Raw genomic sequence first — 24,603 nt, forward strand, 5'->3', positions numbered from 1 at the left:
AGACACGAAATGATCGGTTTGTGCGAGAAACCGAACAGTATTTATATAATTTTTTACCTCTAATACGCCACTATGTCCAACTGCGTTCAGCTTCCGGCTAGTGAGGTCTGATCGCGCTCTGACAACGGAAGTGATGTCTCGCGCTCATTGAAGTATATGGGCGAGACATCACTTCCGTCACCAGAACGCGTTTTTTGACCTCACTAACAGGAAGCTGAACGAAGTTGGACATAGTGGTGTATTAGAGGTAAAAATTATATAAATAATGTTCGGTTTCTCACACAAACCAATTGTTTCGTGTCTTAGGACATCAATGTGTCGTCACGAGCCGCAGGTTTTAATTTTGATTTGTCTAAGCAAGTTTTATTTACTGTTATAGTTGAAGTTCCCATCTACTGCTATTATTTGACTGACAGACGGCAGCGGTTGCAGTTAAAAATCATAATTTGTGTTCGACTGAAGAAAAAAAGTCACCTACATCTTGGATGCACTGGGGGTAAGCAGATAAACATCAAATTTTCATTTTTGGGTGAACTATCCCTTTAAGGGCAGTCGTGGCCTAATGGTTAGAGAAACAGACGGGTAACCTGAAGGTTATGAGTTTGATTTTCTCAAAACTGGCAGGAAATGACTTGAGGTGCATTATTGCATTAAAATTCATATAAAATGCCCACATTTCACAATCAAGTCCCACCCTACATTTAAAAAATGGGTTATTAATGCCATTTTTCACTGACTTTAAAGCAATCTGTGAGGCTTATCAATCTATTAAATGGTATTTTTCCACTTCATAATTTGCAACAACAACAAAAAATTTCGACCAAAATGCAATGTGATCAGACCTGGTGCCATATTTCATTGCAGATAGCACATTACATCAGTGATCATGTTCATGTCTGTACAATGGCAACATTTTTGGACATTTAAGTGAGACTTAAAAATGTATGAGCACCAACTAAAACAAAATGAATCTGACTCTCTGTGACTTTCTTCTATTGTCAGTAATGTTGAAATAAATCACTGTCTCACCTTCAAACAGATCACTCTCATAGACTGGATCACTGGTCTCCTCACCTACTGCGTTCTTCAGTGTACAGGTGTAGAAGTTTTTTAGGTTTCCTTTGTTTTTGACTGTGATAGACTCTCTTGTCGGATTGAGCTTCGAGCCTTTCAGTGTTTTTCCAGCAGAATTCTTCCAGATGATCGTTTCATTGTATTCACATCTCAAATACACAACATCAGGATTATCTTCTGTCATATTCACTTCTATGACAGGTTTGGGGACTCGCTCTGTGAAAGAAACAGTGAAAAATGAATGCTACCAAGTACAAAACACAAGATAATACTTGGGTAACTTTTGTCAGTGTGATGAATATTATGATGATATCATAAATTTAAATTCAATTTAGCTTTAAAACAAATTAAAAAAAGCATAAACACTGATAAAAATTACTATAATCATTATCATTATAATATTTTGATTATAAATTTAGGCTTATCAAATTTCAATAATCAATATTCACTAACCCATAACAGTCAAGGTGAATCTCTGTTCCTGCTCTTTACTGTTGATGTCAATGGTATAAACTCCACTATGTTCAACTTTTAGATTAGTGATAGTGATTTTTCCAGTCTTCTCATCAACAGTTGTGATGCCTTTGAATCTGGGATTTGGGATTCCGGGAGTTTCTGGTTCTCCTTCATCCCATTCAATCGCCTTGACAGTTGAAGTGTTTATGTGTTTCCAGATTATGCTGGTGACAGGAGGAACAAATTTGTCTGGACAAAAAGAAACTTGATCACCCACTGCTTTCAACACATCTTCACCTAAAGAATAAATATGAGCAAATATGTTAGTCATCATTCATCACACAAGTCTCTGCTGGCTAATTTCTGAAGAGCATGTCAACAAAAAAAGTACCTCAAGTAGCTTTAAATTACTGTATTTGGGCATAGTATGGTATCGAAATATGTAGTAATGTAGGCCACATGAAATACATGTAAAAACACAATATATAAATATGATTATTATCGTGATAGATCAAAGTAACCATGTTATAAAAAATCAAAACTAGGCCACTGTAGTGAGTACAATAAACTAAAATACATATCAGTCATTTCATTGTAAATCTAAACGGCTTTAAGTAGCTTAACCAAGAACCGCGCGAGTTTCGACCTAAAGCTTTTCTACACCGTCCTGACAGAAACTATTGTGAATATATAGCCTACCTAAAATACACCGCAATCATTTGATATTCATTATTAGACAACGAAACTTTGATTTTCGTAGTAAACCATAGTTAGTTTCTTTTTATAACTACTATGAAATTATTTATAACTGTCAAAAAAGAAACGGACACCACGTGATTACTGATTAACCGTTAAAATCTTACCTGAAACCGATTCAGTGGTGATGAACACAACGATGGAGACGAACGTCAAACGTCGAAGTGACATTTTTGTAAGAAAAAAGTACACTTTTATTCACTCTCGTCTAGATTTTGCGCAGACGGAAACACGGCGACAGAATAGCGGTTATTAAGGAAGATAGAAAAAATGAACATGCAGCATCTCCTCAAATACACCTGGCTGCTGAATGGGGCGGGGCTACACGCGTCGCTCCGCCCCATACTTAATCTGATTGGCTCGGTCGTCTTTCACAGGCACACATGATAGGACATGTGTCCAGAGTTGTCTGTCTTCACTATAATGCACAGACAAGACATTTATGGAAAGCCGTTCTCAGGATATGAATTCTTGATTTCCACAATTCAATTCTTGATATCAGTAATTGTATTTTCACTAGTGAAATGTCACCATATGCTGCCATTCAAATTCAACTGTTGATATCAAGAATTGATTTCTTACTTGTTGAAATTCCAATTTCACATATCAGGAATACAATTATTACTTGAAGAGTTTATTTGCAAAAACAGATAACTCCATTTTTATGAATTCTCACAAATCATGTTTTTTTTATTGTGCATTTCAAGTAATAACAATCAAACTGCAGTTGGGCTGTTTTGATTAAGAAATGATAACTCTAAAAAATACAGGTAAATTAAAAAAATAAAATTCATTGAAAGTATGTTTTATATATATATTAAAAGTTTGTTTTTTAGCAAAAGCAGATAACTCCAACAGTCGTTTTTTTGGCAAAAGCAGATAACTCCACATTTCATGTTTCATAGTTAAACAAAACCCAAGTAATTGCATTTAAAACACTCTCAAACACACATGTGCACACAAACGCACACACACACCCACCCACGCGCGCGCACACACACACACACACACAAACAAACAGATCGGCACACACACACACACACACGCTCTCTCTCTCTCAAACACACACACATACACACACACACACACACACACACACACACAGATCGGCACATAAGTACACACACACGCACTCATCCACACACGCACGTGCGCGCGCACACACACACACGCACACACACACACACAAGCAAAAGGACAACCAATTTTTCAGCATGTAAGTCGTGTATGGTGTACAAGGACTTACAGGAGTCGAAATCATAAATCCTCGATCACTTTTAGTGAGCTTTGATAAAACTTTCCTCAGCTAGCGCGTCTTTTTGAAGTGACTAGAAGCCTTGTCACCTGACCTGAATACTGCGCGCTGATTCGCTAAAACGGACTTATCGGTTTCTGTCTGTACACAAACAAGGGCGCTTGTCGGCTTCTGCTGTAAAACGTGAACTTGCGATGCCTGAAAGTGGGCAAAACCGGCTCTTCTGACAAAATGGATTTAGGGTACAGAACGTGCTATATATGGAGAATAATGCACAGCACTTAGTTCATTTTTTTAAAAAATGGCGTTTATCGGTTTTTGCAAATGAACTCTTCACTTGTAAAAATAATAATTTTTGATATCATTAATTTGTTACTAGTGCAAATATGTATTCTTGATATCAACAATTGAATTGCTACTAACACTGTTACTTTACAGAACTGCTGCCATCTTGTGTACGTTCATTGCAAATGTTTGATAATGTCTGGCACAAGTGTGTGTCTGTGTCCAGCAACACCAACCACTACCACTACATAGTGCATGAAAAATATCCACTACATAACAAAAGTGCACTGCATAAACTGCTTTAATTTCCTTTTTTTTTTTTCTTTTTGGAGTGAATATCTGGGGTGTGCTGTTTTATAATAACTGATTTACAGTAGGTTGTAGCTTACATCATTCTCACACCACACTAGTATTTAAATTCTTTTAAATTGTAAATTTGTAATTTACATAATACAAACTAAACAAAATGTATTGACATGTAAATGTTTTTTTTTTTCTTAACATAATACACATTTTTAGTAGCTATTTATTTCTACACAATCACTCAACAAGCCTGCAAAAATACATTATGATCTTGTCCAGGCAGAAAGGTTAAAAAGCAAATGTTCAAAGTTATGAAGGAAAAGACGGTTCAGAGCTCCAGATGATTCGGTAAAGCTGAGATTTAGAGCCGATGATCAGAGAAATGTGTCGAGAAGATCTTTACATTTAAAGAGTCACAAGGTTCATGATGAGCATCAGTCAATCACTGTCATTTCTGAGGGGAAAAATGCTCATTTTAATGTATATTTTAAACAGTTCAAGTTGATCAGAAGTTGATTAAGAAGTAAACTTACTCTGGACGTCTTGTGTCTCCCACAGCAATAATCAGCACAATAACCTTAAACAACAACAGTGAGACTCAATCATTTACAGTCAACATGAAATCATAATCAAGCCTTTACTTTATTAATACACATTCCTACTGAACAATTAATGAGTGAACGCTTTACTAAAAATGTCTATCTTCACAATCTTTCATCAAAATCTTTCCTTTTCTTCAGTGTTTAAGCATTATATATTTAATTAATTAAGCAAAATTGGATTCATTCTGGTTTCACACAGATATGTCACATTATGGAAATAAAACAAGTTGCAAATGGAAGTTTTTCTTAAGTTTGGGAGAGTGGAACAAATGTTTTGAGTTTTAAGCAAATGATAAGCACAGATGAAAGAAATATGTTTCAAATGTTTTAAAAGATTAAACAATAGTAATCTTACCGTTTACAGATGGTATAAACAAGGATGGTAAAAGCAATGCAGATTAAAACGATGATAATCCAAATGACAAAACTCATGTTTAAACCTAATTAAAAACAAAAACATATATATATATATTAAGCTTATAAAAAAAACAAAAATCAATGCTGGGAAACCGTTAAAGATCAGGAGTAGATTATTAAAAATAAACTGTGAAATGCGGTGTAAGAACAGAGAATATAAAGGAAACAGAAACCACAAACATTAATGTGTTGGTCTTTCTCTAAGGGTTCAGCAGTTACTGCTGCCATCTTGTTCATGTTCATGACAAACGTTTGATATCAATGTCTGTCACAAGTGTGTGTCCAGCAAGATTGTCAATCATGACCACTATAATGCATGAAAAATGACCACACCAGATGATGGAGGCCAGAGATTGTGCTCCAACTCTTCTTTAAATTTATTTAAAATTGTTTAGTGTCTCTCAAAACAAAGAAACATGAAAATAAGTCCTTATGGAGGAGAGCGACTGAGGGTTTTAAAAATCAAGATGAATGAGAACACCTAACAACGTTTTTTTTTTTCAATTCTAATGCAATCACATTCAGATGCAGGTAAAGTAAATCACGTTCTTACCCAGATCTTTCTCATAGAGCGGATCACTGGTCTCCTCACTCACTGCGTTCTTCAGTGTACAGGTGTAGAAGTTTACTCGATTTCCTTCATATTTGACTCTTAAAGTCTCTCCTTTCGGATCGTGTTTTGAACCCGTCAGTGTTTCTCCAGCAGAATTCTTCCAGATGATCGTTTCATTGTACTCACATATTAAATACACAACATCAGGGTTCCCTTTCGATACTTCACTCGTACTGCGTATGGGAAAGGTCTCCTTTTTCCCCGTTACTGAAGCCTTTTTCAATAACGCAGTGTAACTGCATCGTCATTGGTTCACTCATAGACAAGTTGTTGAACCAATGACGGCGCGGCATAGCCGCTCGGCCTATGGCGACAAAGCCCGCGAATATTCCCGCCGAAATGGGCGGGGTAGCTATATAAGCAGGCGCGTCGCCATAGGATTTCAGTTCTCTCTCCTTCAGCGACGACTTCATATCACTCTTCGCTGATCTCCGGCTGAAGCCTTCGCCGCCTGGAAGAAGCTCGCCTGGGAGAAGTTCTCGCCGCCGTTGAAGAGGCTCCCGCAGCGGACTGAGCTGAGACCGCCGAACGAAGACAGCGCCGGCGCCCTCGCAGACTGCCGCTTCGAGCGCCGCTCTCGAGCCGCCCGCTTCCCGCTTCCGGCCGCCTCTCAGCGCGTCTCCTGCCGCCATCCGGCGCCGTTCAAAGAGCTTTTCCCGCGGCTTAACGCCGCTTTCTAAAAGAGCTTTCCCAGCGGCTCTCGCTGCTCTAAAAGAGCTACAATCGCCGTTTTCATGGCGGCGGCGTTGCCTCAATGCCGCGCCACAACTGTGGCACATGCAGAGCCAATCGCTCCGCGGATCTTCGTTCTCTAGCAGCTGTTCACCGCGCCGCCCTCGTGCCGCCTTCAGCATCTGAGAGCATTCAGCTTATTCCCTGCCGTCTTCCGTCAGGTGAGTACAGAGCTTATTTTTCTACTTTCTTGCTGGCGTTTGCTTCAAATGCCGTCTCCGAACGCGTTATTTGCCGGGTCCTCCCCCGCAAACCGCGCTCGTTGAGGATGCGAGCTCTCGCCCTCTCAGCTCAATTTGACATGATACTCTCCCCTGACTTAGGCGAGACTCGTGATACATTTTCTATCTGAGTGAGTTTATTTCTCCCTATGTGCGTCGCTCGCCGGTCCCTCCCCCGCGAGCCGCGTTAATTCAGATATATGACATGTCTTTCTTCCCTAGCTTGGGTGAGAAACATGTTATATGCTTAATTTAATGGAGCATCTTTCTGCTGTATGCACTCAGTCTTCTCTATGCGTTGTTCGCCGGTTCTGCCCGCGAGCCGCGTTTGAGAAATATAACATGTCACTTTTCCCCCTCTTGGGTGACTCCCATGTTATAAACATTCAGTTTATATAGCAGATTTTTGCAGAAGTTAACAATCTCTCAGCTGAATTTGACATGATGCTCTTGACTTAGGCGAGACTCATGATACATTTTCTATTTGTGTGAGTGTATTTTTCCTTATCTCAATGCGCGTCGCTCGCCGGTTCCGCCCCGCAAGCCGCGTCGATTGAGAAATATAACGTGACCTTCTCCCCCGACTCGGGCGAGAAACATGTTTTTATACTGTATTAATGGAGCTGATTCTGTAGTTTTTCTATGCGTTGCTTGCCGGTTCTGCCCCGCAAGCCGCTTCATTGAGAAATATAACATGTCGCTCTCCCCCCGTCTCGGGTGAGACATATGTTATATATATATATATATATATATGTGTATATATACAGTTGATACAGCGTATTTCTGCCGAGTTTGCTGAATTTCTCAGCGCGTTGCTTGCCGGTTCTGCCCTGCAAGCGTCCTTTGAGAAATATAACGACACTCTCACCTGTCTTAGGTGAGACCTATGTTATTTATATTCAGCATATCAGTTGATGTAGCATATTATTCCAGTCTCTCTGCGTGTCGTTTGCCGGCCCTGCCCCTGCAAGCCACGTTCATGAGGATGTATGCGCTCACTGAAAGCGAGCTCAATGCTCACTTGTGCTTGGTGGAACTAACATGCTCATTATGCTGGACCTCTGTTCATGTGACTTGCTGGCTCTGCCCTGCAAGCCATGTTCATTGAGGTAGAGCGGTCTCACTTCCGACACCGCTCTGTGGAATATATCTTGATGCTCTCCCCTGACTCAGGTGGGACACATGTATATTTTTCCAAGAAGCATATATCTGTTTACTGAGTTTCTCAGCGTGTCGTTTGCCGGTTTCACCCCGCAAGCCACGTTCATGAGGATGCATGAGCATTTCTAAAAACTAGCCGGTATGCAGGCCCCCTTCCAGCGGCCCGCCAACCGGCACCATTCAACCCCTTGTCACGCGGGCCTGGCAGGCCATCCCCGGAGTATCAAGTGGGTTCTGGGGATAATATCTCAAGGCTACTCGCTCCAGTTTGCTCGCAGACCCCTGCGTTTTTGCGGGGTGCTTCCCACTTCAGTAAACACGGACGACGCTCACGTCCTCCGAGCCGAAGTGATGTCTCTGTTCGAGAAGGGGCCTATAGAAATGGTCTCCCCTCAGAGAGCGATTTACAGCCATTACTTCCTCATTCCCTAGAGTGATGGCGGTCTTAGATCCATCTTAGACCTCAGACTCCTGAACCTTTCCCTCATGAGATGGAAGTTCAAGATGTTAACGCTGAAGCAGATCCTCGCGCAGGTTTGCCCCGGGGACTGGTTCTGCTTGCTGGACCTGAAAAATGCATACTTTCACATCCAGATAGCCCCCCATCTCAGGCGATTCTTGAGATTCGCATTTGAAGGCGTGGCTTGCCAATATTTGGTCCTTCCATTCGGGCTGTCCCTAGCTCCTCGCACTTTTACCAAGTGCGTGAACGTGGCGCTTTCCTCACTGAGACAGTTGGGAATCCGGGTTCTCAATTTTCTCGACGACTGGCTCATCCTAGCCCAGTCACGAGCTGAGCTGGAGCATCACAGATCCGTGCTACTCAGCCACATGGAGTGTCTGGGTCTCAGGGTCAACTTTGCCAAGAGCTCACTGCTCCCCAGCTAACGTATAATGTTCCTGGGTGCAGTCTTCGACTCAGCCCGTATGACGGCTGTAGTATCGCCAGAGCACGCTCTGGCCATTCAGCAGCTCGCGGCATTGGTCAGGAACAGAGCCTGTCTCCCTCTGAAGTACTTCCAGAGAATGCTAGGGCTGATGGCTTCCGCCTTCCCGATTCTGCAGCTCTGCCTTCTTACGGATGCGGCCTTTGCAATACTGGTTGAAGTTCCGGGTCCCTCCTCACGCCTGGCGGCACGGCCGCCTGCGTTTCGGGGTCAATCAGGCCTGTTAGACAGCTCTGAAACCCTGGATGAACCCTGTATGGTTCAGTCAAGGTGTACCCCTATAGGCGGTGTTCAGAAGAACGGTGCTCTCAACAGATGCACCCAACACAGGTTGGGGTGCTCTTTGCAAGGGCAGACCGGCCTTCGGCTCGTGGTCTCATGAAGAAGCCATCTGCACATCAACTGCCTCGATGTTGGCAGTGATTCGAGCCCTTCGCGCCTTTTAGACACACCTGACGGGACGCAACGTCTTAAGTCCAGTCGGACAGCATGACAATGGTGTCATACATAAATCACCAGGGTGGTCTTTCGTCCAGCCGCTTATGCGCTCTGGCGAAGCGTCTTCTGGAATGGGCATTACCAAGGTTTAAGTCGCTCAGAGTGACTCACACAACCGGGAGAACAAACTTGGGAGCAGATATGCTATCCCGGAGCAATGTCCCCTCAGACGAGTGGATGCTCCACCCCCAGACAGTTCTCACGATCTGGGAGTTCTTCGGGAAGGCAGAGGTAGACCTCTTCGCCTCAGAAGACAACTCTCACTGCCCAATTTATTTCTCGAAGGAGGACATTGCGCTGGCTCACGTCTGGCCCAGCACCCTCCTTTACGCTTTTCCCCCGATTGCTCTGATCTTGCAGATCATCAGATTAATCAGGGAAGACAAGCACAGAGTCCTCCTGGTGGCCCTGCTCTAGAGGAGCCAAGTTTGGTCCTCAGAGCTGTTCAGGCTTTCCACGAAAGCCCCGTGGCCGATCCCCTGAGACGGGACCTCCTCTCTCAGGCGAACAGGACGATTTGGCATCCCCAGCCAGAACTCTGGGCTCTGCACCTCTGGTCCCTCGACGGGAGCCTGCTAACCTCCCCAGGGAGGTGCTGAATACCATTTCTCAGGCGAGAGCTCCGTCCACGAGACGCCTCTACGCCCAGAAATGGTCGGTCTTTGTTGACTGGTGTTCTACACGCAACATAGACCCAGTGGAGTGTGACGTATCTCCGATACTGTCTTTTCTCCAGGAGCGTTTGAGTCTGGGTTTCACACCTTCAACGCTCAAAGTTTACGTAGCAGCCATTGCAGCGTTTCACGCTCCTATTGCTGGCCAGTCAGTGGGACGAAACAACCTCCTGGTGCGTTTCTTGAGAGGTTCTAGGCGATTAAATCCTCCTCGTCCTCTCACTGTTCCCACCTGGGACCTCTCTTTGGTCCTCAGAGCTCTTAAAGGGCCTCCCTTTGAGCCACTGCGTTCAGCTGACCTCAGGCCCCTGACGCTCAAAACCGCTCTGCTACTTGCACTAGCATCGGTTAAGCGAGTTGGTGACTTGCAGGCCCTCTCCGTGAGCCCTGCATGCCTTGAGTTCGGGCCCAACGACTCCAAAGTCGTTTTGAAACCTAGGCATGGCTACGTCCCTAAGGTGGTCTTGACTCCATTCAGAGCACGGGTCATTTCCCTCTCAGTGCTTCCTCCCTCGTCGGACAAGCGAGAGCTGGAATTGGCCTGCCCCGTCAGGGCATTAAGGACCTACGTTGAGCGATCACAGCCTTTCCGGCAATCCGATCAGCTCTTTATCTGCTTTGGTGGCTGCACCAAAGGGTCTTCAGTCTCAAAGCAACGTCTTGCGTGTCGGATAGTCGATGCTATCACTCTTTGTTACTCCTCTATGGGCCTCAACTGCCCCATAGGAGTTAGAGCCCACTCCACTAGAGGAATTGCTTCCTCTTGGTCCTGGTCTAGTGGAGTTTTGATTAAAGACATCTGTGAGGCAGCCGGCTGGTCCTCGCCGTCCACTTTTGTCAGTTTTTATCATTTGGATGTCCCGACCTTACAAGCTCGGTCATCTCGGTATGATCCAGCGGCCTCTATTGAGCTCCGCTTCATGCCACTCTGGGAGTTAACTCCCCTTTTAGTAGTGTAACAAGGGTTCGACGGCTCCAGCCTTCTCACTTGTCCTCTGGTTCCCTCGCGGTGTCCAAGACAAGTCCAGTCGTTCCCTGCCGTGGCACGGCGCGGTTGAATTCGTTCCCCATACGCAGTACGAGTGAAGTATCGAAAGGGAACGTACTCGGTTACTAACGTAACCTCGGTTCCCTGAGATACGGAACGAGTACTGCGTTACATGCCGTGCCACGAGGCTGCGGCTTCAGTGTCGTCGCTTCAGTCGAATGACCTGAAATCCTATGGCGACGCGCCTGCTTATATAGCTACCCCGCCCATTTCGGCGGGAATATTCGCGGGCTTTGTCGCCATAGGCCGAGCGGCTATGCCGCGCCGTCATTGGTTCAACAACTTGTCTATGAGTGAACCAATGACGATGCAGTTACACTGCGTTATTGAAAAAGGCTTCAGTAACGGGGAAAAAGGAGACCTTTCCCATACGCAGTACTCGTTCCGTATCTCAGGGAACCGAGGTTACGTTAGTAACCGAGTACGTTATCTTTACTCTTCTCTGTTTTTATCACAGGTTTGGGGACCCGCTCTGAGAAAGAAAAAAAAAGAAAAAAAAAATTCTGATGGTAATACCATGGCATTTAATGTCCAAAAAAAGCACCATTGTACTACCAATTTAGACAGGACACCTGGGTTACACTCTTCAGGACCTCGTTTAATGTGTGATCCGATATATACTGAATGATTATCTCATATCATGGTATTTACATGGTTTTTCCAAGGTATGTCAAATAACACTGCAGTACTGTTAAACATGTATTAATAATAATTATAACTTTAACAGCTTTAACAGTATTAATATTAATCAATATAATCAATATTCACTCACCCATAACAGACAATGTGAATCTCTGTTGCTGCTCTTTACTGTTGATGTCAATGGTATAAACTCCACTATGTTCGACTTTTAGATTAGTGATAGTGATTTGTCCAGTCATCTCATCAACAGTTGTGATGTCTCTGAATCTGGGATTCGGGATTAGAATTTCTCCTTCATCCCATTCAATCGCCTTGACAGTAATTCCGTCAGTGTTTATGTGTTTCCAGATGATGCTGGTGACAGAAGGAATGAATTTGTCTGGACGAAAAGAAACTTGATCACCCACTGCTTTCTTCACATCTACAGCTGATGAATAAAATATGAGAGAGTGTGTTAGTCAACATTCAACAAACAAGTCTCTGTCATTCACTACAGTCATTTAATATTTGTAAATTAGGTTACACTACACTATATCATTAAAAACTAAACTGCTTTAGGGTCGACAAAAACAGATGCTGTGCCATCTTTGATAAACATCATGTAGATCTACCTGAAAAGGCTTCTGTAGTGATGAACACAATGATGGAGACCAACAACACACTTCGACTTGACAGTTTTGTAGACAAAGTACACATTGATGCACTTTTCTTCGATGGTATATTTTGCTTTACACGCACGAGACGAGGTGTAAAAATGGAGAACATAGAGGAAGTGTAAAAACAAACCTTAAAAGTGGCATTGAGTTGAACTTTCACTCTGATCTGTAATGTAGGACACAGTTTTGATGTTCATACTCCCCTAAAGAAACAACAATCTCCATCTGAATTACTTTTTGTTTTAAATAGAAGTATTAACACATTTTTTACATTAACATTTTTAGTTCATGTCCATCATCAAACTCGTCACATTAGCACTGTTAACGTAAAACAATCCATTTGCATTGGTTGCTAAATTAAACAGAAAAAAACACCAAAGAAAAAATGAAGCAGAATGTTTTGTGTAAAATGTATTGTCAGGTTTGTGTTGTTTCATGGAGGTTTTTTGTATTTCATTGTTTCCCTTCTTTTACTGCTTCTTTTCCATTTCCTAGGTTACTGATTATCCTCTTGTTTGTTGCCATGAAGAAAGGAGGACAGCTTTTTCCATGTCACGTTTGCACATGACAGTACCCCCTCTCTATGGAATGGCTACCAGACGCTTCATCTGACAAAACATAAAACAAAAACTCAGGAGGGAGGTGGACTGGAGGAGGACCAGGGGAAGGGATGGTGGGCCAGGTCCAGAGTCCCCGACCGAAGGCCAGGGGGAGCCGAAGGAACAGACCATGGGGGCTCCAAGAAGGTCGGGGTCCTGGCTGAATACCAGGGCGGTGCTGGAGGAACTGACCAGGTGGGCTTCAGCAGGACAGACGGTCTGGGCGGTGGCGGCAGGGCAAGGTGCTTGGGCGACGCAAGAACAGCCTCTGGGGTGGTCTCCAGGCCTACAACGGGCTCTGGGGAGGCCTCCGGGCCTTGAAGGATGAAGGAAGCCTTCCTCCTCCTATTCCTCCTCCTCCTCCTCCTTTTACGTGGGTGAAGCAGTGACTCAGTGTCCACCTCCTCACGGGCTGGAGCGGGCTCTGGAGTGGACTCACGGGTTGGAGCGGATTCTGGTTGACCCGGTGTTGCCCATCGACTCCGATGGTGGAGATAGTTGATAAAACCCCAAAAATCCAGAATCTGAAGCCCCTCCATCTCCCACTGAGGCAAAGGGTCATCAAGGCATTTGTTAAAAGCCCAGCCCCACCGCCATGGTCCAAAATGTCTGGGCGAAGCACCCTACCTCTCATCCCTCCTGGTGTAAAGCCATCAACGCCCAAAGCTGAGCCATTCGCTCCCTCATGGTAGCTGGAGGACAGATCCGGAAACCCACACTGCTGGACCTTTGTATGATTGAGGTTTCTGTCACGTTTGCACAGAGACAAGAAGGTAAGATCCAAATGCAGCTTTAATGGGGTAATCCAGAAATGTAATCCAAAACAGGCAGGGGTCAAAATCCAGATAACAGTCCATACAAGACAAAGAAAACAGAAACAAAAGCCAGTGACATAAACGAAACCACAATAACAAAAGCAGAAACAAACCAGGTATAAATAGACAGAACTAATGATCAAACACAAAACAGCTGGGTGCAATGACAGGATAATGAGTCTGGGAAGTGTGTTATGGGAAATGAAGTCCAAGGGTGTGGTGAGGAACAGTCTGGGTTGGATTGCCTCTACTGGCTAACTAGGGCACTCCAACTGGTGCTCCAGCTCCAGCATTACAATGACAACACTTCAGTAATGGGAAGAAAAGTTTATCTTTTATTTAGTTCTTATATATAGCAGGCTACACAACAACAACACAAATCCCTATTTCCTTTACAAGTCAAAAAAACAGGAGAAAAACCCACTTATTAAGGGTCACTAACCCTTATATAAAGAAAGTGTCTCACAGCAAACCAACCACAGTCACATCACAACTCAATCCACAAACAGCTGGATCTGAGGCAGAATACATTAAGGGCTTTTGCACAGGAGGAACATTTTCATAGTTCCTAGAACTATTGGCGGAGGAACTAGGTTCACACAACAGGAACTAGGAGTGAATTTACTTCTAGGAACTCCTTTTGGGGGAACTAAATTAGCTCAAACTTCAGAGTCAGGTCTAAACCAGCACTATAGGAACTATCAGTGATGTGAGTGAACGTTGATTAGTCAAATGCATGTCAAACACTGGCACCTGGCATTTTTAAAAAGCTGTGTAAACATATTTACCTAAGCATGTGACAGTATCAAATTTTCATGTTGTGATAATTGCTGGAGCAATAGTGTTACAAGGTCTCAGGTGTGAATGAGGAGCAGGTGTGTTAAATTTGGTGTTTTCGCTCTCACTCTCTCATACTGGTCACTGGAAGTTCAACATGGCACCTCATGGCAAATAACCCTCTGAGGATCTGAAAAAAAAGAATTGTTGCTCTACATAAAGATGGTGTAGTGCTATAAGAAGATTGCCAAGACCCTGAAACTGAGCAGCAGCACGTCGGCCAAGACCATACAGCAGTTAAACAGGACAGGTTCCACTCAGAACAACTTTGACGAAAGAAGCTGAGTATACGTGCTCAGCGTCATATCCAGAGGTTATGTTTGGGGAATAGACATATGAGTGCTGCCAGCATTGCTGCAGAGGTTGAAGGGGTGGGGGGTCAGCCTGTCAGTGCTCAGACCATACGCCACTGCATCAAATTGGTCTGCATGGCTGTCGTCCCAGAAGGAAGCCTCTTCCAAAGATGATGCACAAGACAGCCCGCAAACAGTTTCCTGAAGACAAGCAGACTAAGGACATACTGGAACCATGTCTTGTGGTCTGATGAGACCAAGATAAACTTTTTTGGTTCAGATGGTGTCAAGCGTGTGTGGCCGCAACCAGGTGAGGAGAACAAAGACAAGTGTGTCTTGCCTACAGTCAAGCATGGTGGTGGGAGTGTCATGGTCTGGGGCTGCATGAGCTCTGCCGGCACTGGGGAGCTACAGTTCATTGAGGGAACCATGAATGAGCAGAGCATGATCCCCTCCCTTCAGAGACTGGGCCGCAGGGCAGTATTCCAACATGATAACAACCCAAACACACCTCCAAGAAGACCACTGCCTTGCTACAGAATCTCTCCAGACCTAAACCCTATTGTGCATCTGTGGGGCATCCTCAAACAGAAGGTGGAGGAGCGCAAGGTCTCTAACATCCACCAGCTCCACGATGTTGTCATGCAGGAGTGGACGAGAACTCCATACTCAAGAGGGTTAAGGCAGTGCTGGAAAATAATGGTGGCCACACAAAATATTGACACTTTGGGCCCAATTTGGACATTTTCACTTAGGAGTGTACTCACTTTTGTGGCCAGCGGTTTAGATATTAATGGCTGTGTGTTGAGTTATTTTGAGGGGACAGAAAATTTACACTGTTATACAAGCTGTACACTCACTACTTTACATTGTAGCAATGTGTCATTTCTTCAGTGTTGTCACAAGAAAAGATATAATAAAATATTTACAAAAATGTGAGGAGTGTACTCACTTCTGTGAGATACTGTTCAGCACATTTAAATGATCAGAATTAGATCTTTAAAAATACACAGCGATATGCAGAGAACACAGAATACAAAGATGAAGAAACAGCAAACGTGGTTTTTAAGGGTTCAGCAAACAAGACGATCAACCACAACCACTACGTAATGCATGAAAAATAACCACAGCAGATGATGCAGTTCTCAGCTCTTGTTTTATCTCTTCTCCAAATTTAAACATGCTTAATGTTTCTCTAAAACAAACAATAATCAAAATAAGTCTTTGGGTGAAGAAGAGCAACTGAGAGCATTAAAAAAATCAAGATTTCATATTTTAAGATGAATTGCGAGAACACCCAACAAACTTCTTTCTGTGAAATGTCTGTCTGGTAAAGTGTGCTTGTGATATCATCCACTCTTCTAATAAAAGACACTTGCTTTGATATTTCATCTAATTCTAATGCAATCTCATTCAGATATATTTAAGCATGATGTGAGTGTCCGAACCCTTGTTGAATGTAAATACAATTTCTGAGCAACATGAACGTCTCAGCAACATCTAAACATAAAGTAATCTGACTCAGTGATTTTCTGCTTTAGTAAGTAATGTTGAAGTAAATCGCTTTATCACCATTAAACAGATCTCTCTCATAGATCGATCACTGGTCCAGTCGATTTTATCACAGGTTTGGGGACCCGCATTGTGAAAGAAACAGTGAACAAAATCAGATGGTAATTTATGGTATTTTAATACAGTTTTAATACAACTGAACTTGTAACAAGTAAAGCACAATTGTATTGCCATGTTTATGTATGGTATTCTCGGAAGAACTTACTTCAACACCATGGTATACTGTATATTGAAGTACCATTGTTTCATAATCTGATACCATCGCTGTACTATAGTACTGCCACAATACAGTGACGGTAATCATTCAGTATAACATATTTCCTGGTACTGAATGATTACTATGGTATTAACATAAACACTGCGATACTACTGTATGTTCAAAACACTGACCATGGCAACTTCTGTTAGTGTTATAATAGTTATTGTTAAATTACAATGAATATATATTAACAATGTAAAAATTAATATAACTTTGAACAGATATTTGACAGATATTACCTATATTCACTCACCGATAACAGTCAATGTGAATCTCTGTTCCTGTTCGTTTCTATTGATGGTATAAACTCCAATATGGTCGAAATTTAAATTAGCAATAGTAGTAAAAATAGTAATACCTGAAACAGCTTCTGTGGTGATGAACACAACGATGGTGACCAACAACAAGCTTCGAAGAGACATTTTTGTTACATTAAGTACACGTTGCACTTCAACAGTAGGCTATATTTTGATCAGAATGTTTTTACATGCACGAGACAATGTGTAAGAATAGACAATACAGAGGAAGTGTGAAAACAGAAACTGCAAACATGTGCCACCGAGTTGGTCTTGATCTGTAGGACACAATTGTAAACGGCATGTTTTGATGTTCATACTCCCATAAAGACACATAAATCTCCATCTGAATTATATATTTTTGTTTTAAATAGAAGTCTTAACATATTTTACATTTGACAAAATTTTATTCAAAGTGATTTACATTGCATTCAGTGTTTAGTACTTTATTGGTTCATGTCCAGCATCATCACATTAGCACTGTTAGAATAAAACAATCCCTTTGCATTGGTTGCTAAATTTAACCAGAAAAAAGGCCTTCTCTACTCATCACCCTGAAATAAAAATGAAGCAGAACATTTAGTGTAAAATTTATCGTCAGGTTTATGTTGCTTTATGGAGTTTAATTTTTGTATTTCATTGTTTCTCTCTGTTCTGTTCCTGTTTCCCTTTTCCATTTCCTAGGTTACTGATTATGCCCTTGTTTGTTGCCATGGTTACCGATTACTTTGTGCACCTGTTTCTTGTTCGGTTTGTTTTCTCCTGTGTATAAGCAGTTTAATTCAATTTAATTCTATCCATGTTTAAAATTGTATTAAAATCCATGCCTTGCAATGTTCATACTTCTCTAAAGACATAAATATCCATCTGAATTTACATTTTTGTTCAAGTCTGAACACATTTTACACTTGACAGATGATTTCAAGGGAAGTTCTTTACATTGCATTTGATGCATTCAAATTTTATTACACCATGCATTTATCACTCTACAGACCAGAAAAACTCTCTGTTTGGTGCCAGCAAGTAGTGATGTTACGTTCTGTGCCGAGGCTTCGAAGCGTGTCGAGAAATCCCGGAAGCTTTCAGTGAAGCGCGTATCGAGGCTTGTATCTCTTAAGACCAATGACTTTATTGATGACATCCGAAGCCTTGTTTCCGCCTGACTGGTCCAGGAAGCGGTTCGAATCTTTCAAAATGATCAAAAATTATTACATTTACTAGTAATAATTGTATTTCTGATATGTGAAATTAGAATTTCAACTATAAGAAATCAATTCTTGATATCATCAATTGAATTTGAATGGCAGTCTATGGTGATATTTCACTAGTGAAAATACAATTACAGACATCAAGAATTATAGTTTTTACTAGTGGAAATGTAATTACAGATATCAAGAACTGAACTGTGGATATCAAGAATTCATATCCCGAGAATGAATAAAAGTCAAAACGGCTTTCCATAAACATTAGCCTATCCTGCAATGGCATCAGTTTGGTGTTTTTTTGGGTTCAGCATTTACAGTACTGCCGCCAACTTGTGTACGTTCATTGCAAATGTTTGATAATGTCTGGCACAAGTGTGTGTCTGTGTCCAGCAAGACTACCAACCACGACCACTACATAGTGCATGAAAAATATCCACTGCATAACAAATGCACTGCATAAACTGTTTTAATTTTTCCTTTTTTTCTTTTTGGAGTGAATATTTGGGGTGTGCTGTTTTATAATACTTTACAATAGGTTGTAGCCCACATCTTTTCTCACATCACACCAGTATTTATATTCATTTAAATTGTAAATATGTAATTTACATAATACAAAATAAACTGTGATGGACATACTTTAAAACTGATTAAACCATCTATAATTTCATATTCATGTTTTGATGTTCATACTTCACTAATGACACAAATCTCCTTCTGAATTAGAATTTTGTCTTAACAACACGAATTCACATTTTATTCAGTGATTTACACTGCATTCCGTGTTTATTATTGGTTCATGTCCAGCAAACAGAAAAAAATGCCTTCTCTGCTCTACACAAAAAAAAAGTAAAGAAAAATGAAGCAGAACATTTTGTGCAAAATGTATTGACATGTAAATGTTTTTTTTTTGTTTTTTTTTTTTACATAATACAAATGTTTAGTAGCTATTTATTTCTACACAATCACTCAACACGCCTGCAAAAAGAAATGTTCGTCTTGTTCAGAAAGGTTAAAGAGCAAATGTTCAAAGTTATGAAGGCAAAGACGGTTTATAGCTCCAGATGATTCAGTAAAGCTGAGATTTAGAGCCGATGATCAGAGAAATGTGTCGAGAAGATCTTTACATTTAAAGAGTCACAAGGTTCATGATGAGCATCAGTCAATCACTGTCATTTCTGAGGGGAAAAATGCTCATTTTTAATGTATATTTTAAAACAGTTCAAGTTGATCAGAAGTTGATTAAGAAGTAAACTTACTCTGGACGTCTTGTGTCTCTCACAGCAATAATCAGCACAATAACCTTAAACAACAACAGTGAGACTCAATCATTTAGTCAACATGAAATCATAATCAAGCCTTTAATTTATTAATACACATTCCTACTGAACAATTATGAGTGCACGCTTTACTAAAAATGTCTATCTTCACAATCTTTCATCAAAATGATCTTTCCTTTTCTTCAATGTTCACCAGTATCCTAATTTAAGCATTTATATACATTGTTTTAGTAAAATTGGCTTCATTCTGGTTTCACACAGATGTCACAATATAAAAGAAAAACAGGTTGTTTTTCTTAAGTTTGAGACAGTGGCACAAATGACAATGATAAGCTCAGATGAAATACGTTTCAAATGTTTTAAAAGATTAAACACAATATCTTACTGTATAAAGATGGTATAAACAGGAAAAGGAGGATAAAAACCATGCAGATCAAAACGATGACAATCCAAATGACAAATCCCCTGTTTAAACCTAATAAAAAACATATATATTAAGCTTAAAAACATCAATGCTGGGAAACATTTTAAGATCAGAAGTAGATTATTAAAAATAAACTGTGAAATGCGGTGTAAGAACAGAGAATATAAAGGAAACAGAAACCACAAACATTAATGTGTTGGTTTTTCTCTAAGGGTTCAGCAGTTACTGCTGCCATCTTGTTCATGTTCATGACAAACGTCTGATATCAATGTCTGTCACAAGTGTGTGTCCAGCAAGATTGTCAATCATGACCACTATAATGCATGAAAAATGACCATACCAGAAGATGGAGGCCAGAGATTGTGCTCCAAATCTTCTTTAAATTTATTTAAAACTGCTCTCAAAATAAAACATGAAAATAAGTCCTCATGGAGGAGAGCGACTGAGGGTTTTAAAAATCAAGATGAATTGCGAGAACACCTAACAACGTTTTTTCTGTGAAATGTTTGGCTGGTAAAGTGTGTTTGTGCTGCTGTTCTCTCTTCTAATATCTTGTTTGGATATTTTATTATCCAATTCTAATGCAGTCCCATTCAGATTTTGGTGTCCAAATAAATCGCAGTCTCACCTATAAACAGATCTCTCTCATTGAGCGGATCACTGGTCTCCTCACTCACTGCGTTCTTCAGTGTACAGGTGTAGAAGTTTACTGGATTTCCTTCATTTTTGACTTCTAAAGTCTCTCCTTTCAGGTGGAGCTCTGAACCCGTCAGTGTTTCTCCAGCAGAATTCTTCCAGATTATCGTTTCACTGTACTCGCATATTAAATTCACAACATCAAGGTTATCTTTGATCTTCTCTATTTTTATTACAGGTTTGGGGACCCGCTCTGTGAAAGAAAAAGAAAAAAAGAAAAGAAAAGAAACAAAATCAGATGGTAATACCATGGCATTTAATACAATTTTAATACAAACTAACGTCCAAAAAAGCACTATTTTACAAACAATTTAGACAGGACATGGGTTACACCCCTACTAGATTCAGGACCTCGTTTAATGTGTGATCCGATATATACTAAATGATTACAACATATCATGGTATTTACATGGCATTTCAAGGTATGTCAAATAACACTGCAGTACTGTTAAACATGATATACGGTGGTAACTTTTGTTCATGTAATAACAGTTATTGTTAAATTACAATCATAATTTTTTCACACAAACAAAAAAGATGACAGTGACTAGCTATACTATGTTAAGAAAAAAACAACAATAAGATGCTTTAACAGTATTAATATTAATCAATAATCAATATTCACTCACCCATAACAGTCAAGGTGAATCTCTGTTGCTGCTCTTTACTGTTGATGTCAATGGTATAAACTCCACTATGTTCGACTTTTAGATTAGTGATAGTGATTTGTCCAGTCTTCTCATCAACAGTTGTGATGTTTTTAAATCTGGGATTCGAGACTAGAGTTTCTCCTTCATCCCATTCAATCGCCTTGACAGTAATTCCATCAGTGTTTATGTGTTTCCAGATGATGCTGGTGACAGAAAGAGGAAGAGAATTGTCTGGACGAAAAGAAACTTGATCACCCACTTCTTTCTTCACATCTTCACCTGATGAATAAAATATAAGAGAGTATGTTAGTCAACATTCAAACAAGCAAGTCTCTGTCATTCACAGTCATTTAATATTTGTAAATTATGTTACAATACACTATAATATCATTAAAAACTAAACAGCTTTAGGGTCGACAAAAACAGATGCTGCACCAACTTCAATTAAACGTAATAAACATCATGTAGATCTACCTGAAACAGCTTCTGTGCTGATGAACACAATGATGGAGACCAACAACAAGCTTCGAAGTGACATTTTTGTAATATACGAGAGGGATACCAGTTTTCAACAGCAGCTCATTGAGCTCAAGAAGGCCAAGCTGGCCTTAGAAGAGAGGAGACTTGCACTAGAGGAGATGAAATTTGCAAGGCCCTCCATTTCTGTGCCAATTATCTTGCCAGAAGAGTCAGGTAATATGATTATTGTTACATGGGGATTCATTAAGTTTCTGTCATTTCTTGTGTAATGTGAAATGTTTTCTATATGTAGTTATGACTTATCCCACTGTACAATGTCTTCTGCAGGTCCTGGGGAACTGAATTACCCAAATGAATAAAACTATGTTATTGCATTGTTTTTGATGTCTATGTGTTTGTTGAACAACACAAGGCCTAAGGCCCAATGAAATACCATAGGAAATCTTATGAGTTCTTTCAAGTGTTTCTGAAGTGAATGGTTAATGATTATTTCATAAGCATGTAAGTTTCAATATTACTAATATATAAAGTCTATATATTAAAGGTGAAAGTAGCACAAATATATGTACTTCATCTAGCCAATACATTTCTACAGGTACAGACAAATGTCTCACCAGCACTGTTCTATGTATACATATTAAGAAGCACAAATTCTGGTCATTCCAAACAGATGATAGATTAAAGGAATATGTAACCTATACAATTTCTAAGCATGCCACACCTTCACTTTCTTCAGGGCAGGGCCTAATGTGATTACTGAAATTGGTGACAAGCAGTGGGATATGTGAACATTATCACAGCCTGATAACCTTCACATGGTTCCTTCAAAGTTAGTATAGTATATAGAGTTTACACCTCAGTAGACTTGCAAAGGAAATCATGGCTGCACTACAGCGTGTTCTTCAGTTAAGGTTCAGAGAAAGACGAAGACAGAGACGACCACGAAGTAGACTGGTGACATTAAATGCCTTCATTAGACAGCATCAAAACCCCTTGAATATGCTTGATGACATGGCTATAATTGAGAGATACCGTCTGCCAAGGGAACAAATAGCCCAACTGCTGAATAGCATCGGACCTCAGCTGATGCATGCCACCAGGAGAAATTTTGCCTTGTCTCCTGAAGTCCAACTCTTAGCAGCATTGAGATTTTATGCAACAGGCAGTTTTCTCCAGGTACTTGGTGATGGGCTTGGATTAAGTAAAGCATCAGTGTCAAGAGCTGTTCAAGCGGTCACCAATGCATTACTTCCACTTGCTGTGGAACACATTAAATTTCCATCATACAACAGTATTTTGTAACACATCATCACATCCCACAGGTCATCGGAGTGATCGATGGTACCTTGATCCCGATCCTTACACCATCTGTGGATGGCCATGTATATATATGCCGCAAAGGTTATGCAGCTGTCAACTGCCAGGTGATCTGTGACCATAAGGGTTTGATCACAGACATTGTGGCAAGGTGGCCCGGAAGCACACACGACTCCTTCATGTTCACCAATTCATCTGTGGGTCAGGAGGCACAAAACTCACAGGGACAGTGGAGGCTGCTTGGGGACAGTGGTTACCCACTGAGGCCATATCTCTTCACCCCTGTGGCTAATCCTATGAATGACAGGGACACAGATTTCAACGAAGCACACCGTGTTGCACGTAGTATAGTGGAACGCACAATAGGGAGGTGGAAGATGCGCTTTCGGGCTATGCACCAGTCCAGCGGTGGTCTTCTTTTTGCTCCACAAAAGTGCTGTGCAGTAATAATAGTAACAGCTATGTTGCACAACATTGCGGTGCAGATGAAAGTGCCCTTACTTAACAGGGAAGAAGATGAAGAGGTGGCGGAGGAGGAGGAGGAGGAGGACGACGAAGATGGCATGGGACCACATGCTGGCCAACCAAGAAATGTCCAATACATGGCTGGTTTTCGTGCACGTCAGCAAGTCATTGACAGATTTTTTTGAGTTTATCTCTATTTTTCCCAGTCTTTGAAGTATATTTCCTACCTTACTTATTTTATAAATTTTTTGTTGTTGTTGTCATTTAATTTAGATGTGTATTTATATTTTTTTTTTTTGTTACCTGCCCTCATTAAAAAAAAAAACAAAAAAAAAACACAATAAAGTGTACAATAAAGTACAATCAAAACCTTATATTATCACAATGCACTTGAATAAAGTTAAAGGTGTAATCTGCCGGTTGTCCTGTAGGTGACCTCATAAATCTGTCTTCTTACGATGCACTTAGGGCTTTACGATTACTCCAAAGCACTCGTAGATCTACGATCATTTTCAAGTGCTACTTAAGTTACGATGCTTTTGGGAAACAGACCTTAATATTAAGATCACTCGTACGATCGTTTCTACGATCAACTTAGGCTTACGATGCTTTTGGGAAACGCAGCCCTGATCTGTGATGTAGGACACAGTTCTGATGTTCATACTCCTTTAAAGCAGTGGTGGACAAAGTACACAATTCAATAACTTGAGTAAAAGTACAGATACATGTAATAAAATATCACTCAAGTGAAAGAATTGAGTGCTCCTTTTCAATTTTACTTTAGTGAAAGTACAAAAGTACTTGATTTTTAATGTACTTAAGTAAAAAAATACTTATTGATGAATGATTATTTTGTGATTTTATATAGACCACTCATATAATTTAATTTTATATTATATATTTTATTTAATCTTATTGCTCAAAATATTTATGAATGATTATGAATTGTCAAATAGCCAGCACTAGTCAGTATGGATGGAAGATTGGTGGATGCAGATACATAATATGTAATATGTGTTGACAAACATTATAAAAACAGACGAAACATATAGGGCTAAATACATTAAAAAAAATCTTT

At 40.8% G+C, this 24,603-nt stretch overlaps 2 protein-coding genes across 2 annotated transcripts; one reads left to right on the top strand and one right to left on the bottom strand.

Annotated features, from left to right (window-relative positions):
* Positions 1 to 17,553: 17,553 nt before the first annotated feature.
* On the bottom strand, positions 17,554 to 21,801 carry LOC137031587 (CD48 antigen-like). The gene is made up of 5 exons (XM_067402628.1): positions 21,738 to 21,801; positions 21,243 to 21,542; positions 20,546 to 20,806; positions 19,473 to 19,516; positions 17,554 to 17,565 (listed from the first exon to the last, which is right to left on the bottom strand). The coding sequence occupies exons 1-5, from the start codon at positions 21,799 to 21,801 to the stop codon at positions 17,554 to 17,556; spliced, it is 681 nt and encodes a 226-aa protein (XP_067258729.1).
* An 821-nt stretch (positions 21,802 to 22,622) lies between these two features.
* Positions 22,623 to 23,710, top strand: LOC137031588 (putative nuclease HARBI1). The gene is made up of 2 exons (XM_067402629.1): positions 22,623 to 22,919; positions 23,066 to 23,710. Exons 1-2 carry the CDS (start codon positions 22,623 to 22,625, stop codon positions 23,708 to 23,710), a joined length of 942 nt encoding a protein of 313 aa, XP_067258730.1.
* Positions 23,711 to 24,603: the final 893 nt, after the last annotated feature.

The sequence above is a fragment of the Chanodichthys erythropterus genome, chromosome 12 (assembly GCF_024489055.1).
Source record: "Chanodichthys erythropterus isolate Z2021 chromosome 12, ASM2448905v1, whole genome shotgun sequence".
NCBI classification, from domain to species: Eukaryota; Metazoa; Chordata; class Actinopteri; order Cypriniformes; family Xenocyprididae; genus Chanodichthys; species Chanodichthys erythropterus.